Source organism: Nesoenas mayeri (genome assembly GCF_963082525.1).
Source record: "Nesoenas mayeri genome assembly, chromosome: 10".
Lineage (NCBI taxonomy): Eukaryota > Metazoa > Chordata > Aves > Columbiformes > Columbidae > Nesoenas > Nesoenas mayeri.
This window is the reverse complement of record NC_137560.1, coordinates 24,163,063-24,174,083: the sequence shown is the minus strand read 5'-3', so window position 1 is coordinate 24,174,083 and position 11,021 is coordinate 24,163,063. Positions and strand designations below refer to the sequence as shown.

General features: G+C 45.0%; 2 protein-coding genes across 2 annotated transcripts; both read left to right on the top strand.

Annotated features, from left to right (window-relative positions):
* Positions 1-52: 52 nt before the first annotated feature.
* SEC13 (SEC13 homolog, nuclear pore and COPII coat complex component) lies at positions 53-5,558 on the top strand. The gene is made up of 9 exons (XM_080350319.1): positions 53-192; positions 526-570; positions 982-1,097; positions 1,541-1,692; positions 2,350-2,483; positions 3,194-3,327; positions 3,812-3,932; positions 4,162-4,308; positions 4,727-5,558. The coding sequence occupies exons 1-9, from the start codon at positions 190-192 to the stop codon at positions 4,835-4,837; spliced, it is 963 nt and encodes a 320-aa protein (XP_080206445.1). The 5' UTR covers positions 53-189; the 3' UTR covers positions 4,838-5,558.
* A 2,336-nt stretch (positions 5,559-7,894) lies between these two features.
* GHRL (ghrelin and obestatin prepropeptide) lies at positions 7,895-10,192 on the top strand (the record flags this gene model as incomplete). The annotated part of the gene is made up of 4 exons (XM_080350454.1): positions 7,895-8,002; positions 8,512-8,625; positions 9,082-9,190; positions 10,015-10,192. The coding sequence occupies 4 exons, from the start codon at positions 7,895-7,897 to the stop codon at positions 10,032-10,034; spliced, it is 351 nt and encodes a 116-aa protein (XP_080206580.1). The 3' UTR covers positions 10,035-10,192.
* Between the last annotated feature and the right edge of the window lie 829 nt (positions 10,193-11,021).

The following is an 11,021-nucleotide window of genomic DNA, read 5'->3' as shown; positions in this document are numbered from 1 at the left end:
GTGCCGGCGGAGCGCGGGCGGCGCACCCGAGAACTCGCCCCGCCCCGGAACCTCGGCGCGGCGGAACGCGGGAGCGGGCGGGGAGCGCCGCGGCGGGGCCGCTTGTGTGCCGGACCGCCGTGCCACGTCTGAGCAGCGCGGCCGCAGGGCAGCCCAGGCCGCCCGGAGCTCCGCGGGGCCGCCGCCGCCATGGTAGGCCCGGGCTGGGGGGCGAATGACGGGCCGGCCGGGCCCGGCTCCGTGGGGCGGCCGCTGGACGGGCTGCGGGCTGCCCTGCCCTGCTCCGCTCAGCCGCGGGGGGCGGTGGCGCGGGCAGCACCGGCGGGGTCCCCGGTGCCCGGGTCGAGCGCAGCCGGTTCGGCCGCCAGGCCGGAGAGTCCCCGGGGGCGCCGCACCGGGGGCCCCGCGGCCGTGCCGGAGCGGGGGCCGTGCCGGAGCGGGGGCCGTGCCGGAGCGGGGGCCGTGCCGGGGGCGGCGCAGCGCCCGGGAGTGCCCGCACTGGTTCTCATTTCCCCTCCCCCGCAGGTCTCGGTAATTAACACCGTGGACACGTCTCACGAGGACATGATCGTAAGTGCGCGGGGCTGCTGCCCCGGCCCCGCCGCTCTGCGGGCCAAGGGCACCGGCACGCACCTGGATACAGGGGGCGCACGGGATGCTGGGTGGGGAGCACTGCCCGCAGTTCTGATGGTGCTGGCTTGTACTGTGTGCACAGGAAAACCGAGCTACTGGGGGAACAGGAGATGATTTAAAGCTCTAACTTTTATGCCTAGGCTTGTTTCTATGAAACAAAACACACACGTACACTGAATGGTTCAGAGCTTCGGCAGAGGGATTGTTTAAGAACTGTCCTTTTGAGCCTGTCCTGCTGGGACTCGGTTATGTGTTCACCGTTCCTACAGCTACTGCTAAAACACAGTAAGGTTTGTGAGCAGAGCAGAGCTGGCGGGTGCTGACAGCAGCTTTTCCATCGCCTTGCAGCACGATGCGCAGATGGATTACTATGGCACGCGGCTCGCGACCTGCTCTTCGGACAGATCCGTGAAAATCTTTGATGTTCGGAACGGAGGGCAAATCCTCATTGCAGACCTGAGAGGGTAGAGTGTCGTAAACAGAAGATTTTGATCTGTGGAAATCTTTACTATCTTGTCATTTAGCCCTTTGGTAATGTAAGACGTACGGTAAATTCCTCCAAGGCAGTCAGTGCTACGGCTGGTTGTTGCTGAACAGTTCTGTGAGCTGGGAGGGGGGACAGAGAGCCCATCAGAGATAACACAGGGACTTCTTCATTCCTTAAATACTTGACTCCTATAATTTTGAAGAAGTAAACTTAAAATCTTAATTGGTAATATAAGGTTAAGTATTTGGCATTGTTTTCAACAGCAGTGGTTTTGTGTGCTGTTTTTCACCTTGGTGTCACCCTGCTCTTCACATCGCTGCATTAATCGCATACAGAGCACTGGTTGACAGTAACGATGTGAAACAGACGCAGCTGGGACGGGCTTCTCTCAGCTCTTCCGAATCGCGCTGTTTCTTGTAGGCACGAAGGTCCCGTGTGGCAGGTCGCCTGGGCTCACCCCATGTATGGAAATATCTTGGCTTCCTGTTCCTACGACAGGAAGGTTATTATCTGGAAGGAAGAAAATGGCACTTGGGAGAAGACATATGAGTACACAGGGCACGATTCCTCAGGTATGTGGGGTCTGGAGCTGGGAAGTGAAACTGCGATACGAGAGGATTCATTAATGTTGGAATAAATCGATTGGTGTTAAAGAAGAAAGCATCTGTCAAACAGACAGATGATTTAATGGAGAGACACTAAGTCTATTCAGCATAAACAGAACATTTATTAACATCGTATTGTGGGATAACCTGTCCCAATTCATAGGATGTTTGCGTAGGAGATGTTTTACAAATAAATCAGCTTTCAAATAAACAAGATGGTAGGGTACTGAATTCTTGAGGAAAATATTGTATGTGTCTGCTACCGGAAGAGAAGTCTCCAGCTTTGTTTTGTTACTAATCTAGACATTAAATGTTACATCTGCCATTTAGCTTTTGTTCCAGCGTTGGTAATGCTCTCCACTGTTGCAAGGGATAGTCACAGTTTTTAATCTCTCATTAAGGGTGTTCTTTTGGTGTTTCTTTCTAAAAGGGTGCCAAAAATAAAGGCAGTGTTCAGTCATTCAGTAAAAGTTGACTAGCTTTGAAATTCGAGAATGCTGAGACTCTTATTCTTAGCTTCCAAAGCTGCTCGCTTTTAGCGACTGCTCCTCTAACACCAGTCAGTGATCTGGTTACTCGGTTCGGCAGTCCCTGTTGTAACCCGGCCTGTCTGTCCCTGCGCAGTGAACTCTGTCTGCTGGGCCCCACACGACTACGGGTTGATCCTGGCCTGCGGGAGCTCCGACGGGGCCATTTCCTTACTGAGCTACACGGGTGACGGGCAGTGGGAACTCAAAAAGATCAGCAACGCACATACGGTACGTCTGTTCCCTGGGGCGTGCAGAGCTCCTGGAGCTACACGTAAGCTCTGACTTGGTGCTGCAAAGAACTTGTAGACTGGATGAATATGGAAATGCAAAGAAATTATGTGAAATGTTTTCCAGAATTGAGAATAACTTGGGTTTAATTAATCCAGAGTAGGAAGGTGTACCTTATAGTCACTAAAATAAAGTGGAAAACAAGACACAGAGGTTATTAAACAGCACTGATAATACTTATGAAACATTGTTGTTAAACACAGTGCTGGAAGTTACCTGATAGGAAATGGCTGTGGTACTAAGAACACCTGTACAAACTGACTGAATAAACTGAAGCTGGAAAAACTGCACGACTCATGTTTTTCCAGAATAGTGGGGGTCTTTGCTTAAGCAGAACTTGATAAGCTAATGGCAGTGGCTCTCAGTAAAAGGAAATTGGACCCACAGGTTCCTTCTACTCCTGAGTCTCAGCAACTGTGTATGTCTTTTCAGTCCATACCTCTGTCTCCGCTGTCTACACAGCCGAGATGATATTTGCACATAAAACAGTTACTTAGCTACCTCAGGCTTTCTAGTAAGTGCCCTGTTGAGACTAGACTGTATCTGGATTTCTTATTCATCCAGCACTGTGCAAGTTTCCTAAGATGGGTTTATTATAATATTTATTTAAAGAAAGCATCTTTTAATAATGATATTTTTTCATTAAATAGATTGGCTGTAATGCAGTTAGCTGGGCTCCTGCGGTTGTACCAGGAAGCCTTATAGAACAACCATCTGGACAAAAACCAAACTACATCAAAAGATTTGCATCTGGTGGCTGTGACAACCTTGTCAAGATCTGGAAGTAAGTGCTCTGCTGCCAGAGGTCAGAACTTACAAAACCTGATAGCTTTCTAGTCTTGGAATTTCCTTGTTGTATCTCAGGTAATATTTTCGGCATCTCTACTTTCATCTTCAAATTATCATTTTAGAGAAGTGCTTTAAAAATGGAAACAACTTAGTGATGTACAGTCTCTCATGGTTATAGCAATTTGTGTCAGCTCTGCTTCATCTTCTCTTGGAAAGCGCTGTCTAATTGTCTTTGATTGCCACTGTCACTTCCACAATAGCAGATTTCTGCTTTTTCTATGCTGCTTTCTGTGCCCTGGAAGGGATTTTGTCAGTTTAAGCCATAGAGCTTTTTGGAGAAGAGTGGGGAACACTTGTGCTGTGTATTACCTGGATCAGCCAGGAGTCTGAAAGCGATGAAAACAAAGCCGTCCAGAACAGGAGGTGAGAAACGTGGCGGCTGCTGCAGCCACCCTGCTGAGCCATACCCGTGTTTTCAGGGAAGAGGATGGGCAGTGGAAGGAAGAGCAGAAGCTGGAGGCTCACAGCGACTGGGTCCGTGATGTAGCCTGGGCTCCATCCATAGGTTTGCCAACCAGCACCATTGCGAGCTGCTCACAGGTGAGGCCTCTGTCACAGTGACATCTTTTGTGTGTCGTTTTGTACACCAGTCTTGCTTTTAGCTATAGTAAGAGCACAGGCTCTTTGCCGTGTTGAGCGCCAGCCCATGCAGACACACCCAGGGTTCATCCCGGAGCGATGATTTGAAGCGCAGCTCTAAGTGCAGTCAAGGTCTCTGTTTCTGCGCTGTGACTGGGGTCCAGCCAGCTCAGTCTCCTTGCTTTTGTAGGATGGCAGAGTGTTTATCTGGACGTGCGATGATGCCTCTGGAAACTCATGGTCACCAAAGCTGCTGCACAAGTTCAACGATGTTGTCTGGCATGTGAGTTGGTCCATTACTGCAAATATCCTGGCAGTGTCTGGAGGAGACAACAAAGTGAGTACTTTGGCTTGGCTGTTCTGCATGCCATTTCCATGCTAGTGGCACTTTTGGTTAAGACTGTTGTAGGTTCTCCTTTGCTGCAATGCTGAATGTTTTTTCTCTTTGACTTATCAAGAGGGGAGGAAGACCCTAACCTTTGGCAGACTTCTTGCGCTGCATTCTTATTGCTGGCTGGAAATGAGAAATGCAGGCTTGACTTGACTTTGTAGGTACTAAGAGCAGAATTCACATACTCTCACCACTGGATAACTATTCAGTATACAGCAACAAATAACTTGATACTTAAAACAACTCCACAACACTTGACTTCTGTAACTGTAGACTATCGCCAAACTAGAGATGTGATGGTTGCAAGGAAATGGGAAACTGAGACTGTATTGAGGCTGAAATTTCTTCCTGGTCTGTTTTTGAGGTCACGCTATGGAAGGAATCGGTTGATGGACTGTGGGCGTGCATCAGCGACGTCAACAAGGGCCAGGGAGGCATGTCTGCCGTCACAGAGGGGCAGCAGAACGAGCAGTGACGTGTGTTCCGCCGGCAACAAGTGATCATGATCCCCAGTTTGCAATGTGTCTTGAACCGGATGAGAACTGATTTTATCTAAACTGGACATGAACATGGGAAACAATTACCTGATTTTATGAGCACTCTATTGCTAGGAGGCCACAATATGTTGATAATCAGCCTTAATTGACATTCCCTTAACTTTAAGGTAAAGAGCATAGCAAAGTACTGTGCCTTACACTACTCCTTGATGCTGTAGGAATTGTACCTGGCTTTTCTGGTTTAGGGATCAAATTTAATTGGGTTATGCTGTGGTCAGACTTCAAGTACGTGAGTAGGAACAGGAGCTGTCAGAGTGGTGAGGCATGAACTCCTTTGTGCAAGGGGACAAATACTCTGTCCTGCCACAGGCCAGAGCATCATTTCATGTGAGGGGAAGGGCTGGTGGAGCTTTTGGCATCATGTAACAACATGCTAGCAAGCCCTTCTAGAAGTGAAGTGGTGCTTAGATCTTCCTTGAAAATAATGCTTTTGGATGTATGAAAGCCCACGCTTTCCTGAAGATGAAAAGGAGTAGTGAAATGCATATGTCTTTTGCTTTACAATAATCTCAGACTTGGTTATTAAACCAACATCAATAAATCAAACCATAATTTGAAGATTTTTTTTATTAGCCACACTTCTGTACTGCACCTCAGGTTTTTTTTTTGTCAAGATACCAACAGAATAAAGTCCTATTGGTTAAAGCCTGGTGTGCTGCCTTTGATAATCTTGTCATGGCTGTCTACAGCCTGCCTTCAGTCAAGCCCTCGGCATGTCCTCTCACCCCTGGTATTAGCTTTGCAGTAGCTGGGAAGGTCTTAGTCCCCTAGAGAATATATTGTGTAAGAAAGAATAAGGTTTTGCCTTTAGTTGAATTTATGTGCCGCTGCACTTCAGGCAGTATCTTAGGCTCAACCAGTCAGTGTTTCAGTTTGCCTTCAGCTAAAAGCTGAAGCACCTTCCCCTCCTACAAGGGGGAAAATACTGAACTCAAAGGTCATGTTTTTCCTTTATTCTTCAGCTGCACTGGAGCAACACAAGTGAAAATTCAGAGCCTTCCCCCTCTCCAAGGCAGTGGTTCCTAGGCACGCTTTGTTTTGGCAGAGTCAAGATAACATACTCGCTTTTCTAGAACAAACAAACCTCATTTTATGATAGTTATCTATACTAGCCAAATAATATCCCAGTTGCTCTCACAGAAACATACACAAATTATCTTTCTGTATACCATCAGGAGTATGAAATGTTCCTGTTCTTGTGTAAACGTGCTATAGCCTTACAAAAAAAACCCGAACAAACTCATCTAGAAATTAGCACATTTGAGCAGCTCCATTTCAAATCATCCAGCAAAGCACTGTCCTGTTTCACGCTGGTTTCCATTGCCACGGAGAGCACACTCACAAGTGCCAAGGTGAGCAGCTGCTTCACTCCCAGACCACAGCCCTTGCTCTTCTCCAGACACCTGCTGGGCGCCGAGGGCTGGGTGGGCACTGTACACACCTGAACTCCACATCAGCTCCAATAAAAAGGCTTAAAAAATGAAACCTCATTCTTCGTTAGCTTTGGCCACAATTCATTCTAAGGAGAAAGGGCACTAACTCCACAAGTACACTCTAGTTTTTGCCAGGGGGGTTTTGGCTTCCACAACTCACATTAAAAGTCATCCTCACACTTCATGAGTTTCAATACTTAAGAATTCAAACCTACTGAGCAGCAAGGCCCAGTTTAACCTGTTACCCCTTCGTACTTAAGATGACATGTATTCAAATAGTTTCAAGTAATGATCAAAGTATGCCAAACAATTACAATTAATAAAAGATTATTTAAGAGTTACCCAGTTTATTCACTGCAAGCATATACATTAGGTGAAAGTTTTTCAGTTGAGAATGAGCTTCATGGGTTTGGATCTCTAGTTGCCTCCTCATGCAACTGAGGAAAAGACAGAGAAAGAATATGCTGGAAGTAAGTGTCACACTGAAGAAACTGCTGCTCAGTGTGATGAACGCTGACACGGTCCCTCCTGTGCCCACCGTTGTTTTCACTATCCAGCCTGAGGAGAATAAATGTTTGTGTCTTGTGATAGCTGAAAAGAGTTTCCACATACGAAATTTTTCTTCATGGGATTTTTCTAGAGCCTCAGCCATTGCTACTAACCCTTACTGACCCTTTAAAAACATTACTACTGTCTTTAGAGTAATGGAAGCAAAGCTTCCTAGGTATCAATTTCAGTTTCAGTCTTCCAGCAAAAGACAAGAAAATCTGCTAAACCTGAACCTGTGAGAGAATATATTCAGGAAGCAATGCACTTAAAGGCAAAAATGAGAAACACAGCTCAGGAATACAGCTCAGCTTCTCCATTGCTGTTACACCACCCCAGGTAACAAAATGGGTTTAGGGCTTTTCCTCTTTGAAAAATACATGTTAAGCTATTAATTAATTTTTAAAAGGAACAATGTTAATGCCACAGGAAAAAAGGAAACTCACTTCATTCCCTACACAATTTCATACATTTTGAAAAGTGCAGCCATAGATCTATGCACTGTTGTCACTTTTTTTGTTCGTTTTTTATCTTACAAGCAGGCCAGGTTTCCAAGGAATTCTAAATACGTATCAGATTGCGTTTCCAGGAATATTGTAGCACAGAACAAATATTCCCCTCACTATATAAAGTGCTGCAGAAAGCAGCTGTGTGGTGAGGCCGGGAAACCAACCAGGTAACGTTTCCGAGCAGCTTCAGCTTATGCCGGTTTTCCTGTGTGATTCCTCTCCCCTAACCTGCCTGCTCCAGTCACTGTATCTGAGTTACAGAGGAAAACACTGTAAGCAATAGGCTCTTTTGGACAGGATATTTTTACCCTTAGCATATAAAAATTATGTTTGCTTTATAGCTCCATCTTTAGAAATAATTCCATGCCATTCAAGTCAGGAGAAATACTTTCACTGGATCTGGATTCAATTAAATACAGAGGTTGTAAAATGTGTTTAATCTCGCCCTGTGCTTTCAGGTTTGACACCCTGCCTCGGGAGGAGAACCATGTTTCTCAGAAGCGCTCTGCTGGGAATTCTGCTTTCCAGCACCCTCTGGACAGAACCTGCTCTGGCTGGCTCCAGCTTTTTAAGCCCTGAATATAAAAAGCTACAGGTAGAGAGATTCAGAACAACACTTTCTCAAGATCATTCTCTTCCATAAGGCCTTAAAACCAATATTCTTTACAGCATTCAGAGGAGCTTTTAGAAGATACATTTTCTGAAAGAGGAGGGACTTATTCCAGAGAACTTCTTTAGCAAACCATTAGCTTTGTATTCCTGCTATGAGAATATGTATCTAATCTCATTCATGAAGAATTAATAATCTGAAAACAACAACAAAAGAATGATTGAAGAGAAAGCATTCATTTAAGTAATTTGTTGGCGTCTTCTTTGGAAACTAACTGAAAAGTGCTGCTTCTTCAACAAACCCTTAAACCAAATACCTATTAAGTGAATGCAGCGACAGTACAATCGCTATAGACCTACATATCATACCTACAAATCGTGTCATGCCTTCAGCTAATTTGCTGCATCTGTGTTAATTATAGGTTCTGATTTTCCCACTGCAGACTAGTTTGATTATGGAAAGAATATACACATATTATTTTGCTTGCTTTCTAGCAACAAAATGACCCAAAAAAACCCTCCGCACAACTACATCGTCGAGGCACGGAAGGCTTTTGGGATCCAGATGAAGCAGAGGCAGAAGACGACAGAAACAGTATTGAAATCAAGGTTTGTATTTATTCTTCTTGCTTACAAGTTTAAGGGGTGGGGCTGGGTAACACAATTTCAGTCACAGGAGGCGGTACTATAATAATAGTGAACTTGAAACACAAATAAGAAAGGGCACATGAGAACTGCCAGCACTGATAGTATGTAATGATTTAAAAGGAGCTGCGGTGATCCAGATCACAGTCTCTTATTTACGATTCACCTACATTTCAGAAGTAACACATAATAATGCGGGATTTTGTAAAGCTTTCTTTCCTCCAGTTCATTGTGCAGTTTGGTCTGCAGTAACTGTACATCGCGTTTCTGAGATTTTGATTACATCTCAGCACTTGTAAGTGAACAGATGGAATAATTTTTTATACCTCTTGCTTATCATCATTCGCATAAATAAAATGAACTTGCAGTGTCCTTGTCCAGAACTTGGCTGTTAAACTCAGTCTTTTAATGTTTTTATAGTTTAATGTTCCCTTTGAAGTCGGTGTCAGGATAACAGAAGAAGAGTATCAAGAATACAGACAAGTGCTGGAGAAGATGCTAGGGGACACGCTTGGAGTGAGCGCTCAAGGTACTGCCCGCCAACGCGTAACAGCAGAGCTTTTACAAACAAACCCACCCCACGAAAACACCAAACCACACATGCAAATCGAACCACCAAGCAAAACCACCAACCCCACAAACCAAACAACTTCTGTCATCGGATTTGTCATGCAGGACATCCAGAGCAGCCTTTCAGGAGTGACTGGGACTAAGTTACCTCCAAGAGAACCACTCACGTGTCTGATGCTCAGAAACTGCTAGCTGAACTTTGAAGAATCCCATTAAAGTATATTAGGCAGAAGGGGAAGGCTTCCTTTCCTTAACCTACCAATCTTTTCCACCCCCTGCCCTCAAATCCCAGCATTTTCTTGTTTTCTCAGCTAAGACCTTACCAATTTTCATGGTAAAAAGTATTAAAAGCATGATTGTACCTAAGGCAGCTCTAGCAGCGGCACCGCCAGCTGAAGTTGTGATGACCAGCTCCCAGCACGAGCTGGCTTGTTCTCCCTGCCCAGCCTGCCATACTCCACCCACACTCACCCGTGTTAAGCTGAGCTTTAGGAATCACCTGGTGGAGTGTCTATGTCAGTCTTATACCTGCACTACACATTCCCACTACTCACTGCTTCATTCTCCCACTTTCCCCCTGCTTTTCAGGCTCCTAGGACTTCCCAAAGCTCCTCTCTCCCTTCTCCAAATTCCTCCTGAAGGGCTGCTCCTGTGGCCACTGCACAAATACGACAGTCACAAGCCACCTTCTGCCTTTGGCTGAGCACTTGTGGGACTTTCAGACCAGGATTTTCAGAAAAGTATTAAGACTCTCAAAATAATATTTATCTTTTCCCTTTTTAGTAACTCAGATGAAAAACTGAGGCAAGACGGAGGACAATACAGCACTAGATGGCCTGATTTGGTTTAAATTTAACTTCAAAATGAAATTACTGATCACAACTCTGAAGAAGGAGGAACTACGTGAACCTAAGCAGTTTGCCATGACAGACTTTGGGAAGGATTATCTTTTAAGGAAAAATACAAGACCTAGAGCCAAAAGTAATAAAGGGCGAGGTTTAATCACAGGCTGACATGTAGGCTTATTTTCTTCTCTCTTTTCCTTAGCAAATATAGTGATTATTCTAAAGGACATGTTTGAAGGCCATATGAATCCTTTCTAAAACTGGTGGAAACCTCTTCTTACACATCTATAGTAGAGAATAAAGCTTATGCTGAAACTGCAATTACTTGTGGGGTTGTTTTTTGTTTAATTTATAAATGAGTGTGCTCCAACACAGTACATGTTATTTTCTGTATGCCAGCCCATATGGACATCTGAACATTTTCTAGACTTTCCTCCTGAAAACATTCTATAAAGTACTCTTTAACAGACGAATGTGATACGTGTAGATACAACTGGATTTGTTAGATGCGTTCTCGTTTCCTGTCACAGAATTAATCACCTAAATTAAGTGATCCCTTTTGATGCCACTTGCGCTATCTTGTGCTATCCTCCATCAAAAGGCAAATGAGAACTACAAGTGAAGGGGGAAACAGATTAAAAAGGAGCAAACAATTCTTAGAAGACTAGTCCAGGGTAAGGATGTGGTCACGTACTTTTTGAAACCCGCGGAAGTGCTATGAAGAGTCAGAAAGAGCACTGAAGCAGCATTTATTAGACTGATCTCTAATCATCACTTCCATAACAGATCTACTGCTTGTGTTATTTTTATGTTTTCCAAGCATATTCCACAGAAATAGACAGACAATAAACTGCCCAGCAGCACAGGAAGAAAACTGTCAGATAGAGACACTGCATAAACCTTTTCTTAAAACAAGCAGCACTGTCGTTAGGATTAGTGCCTCGA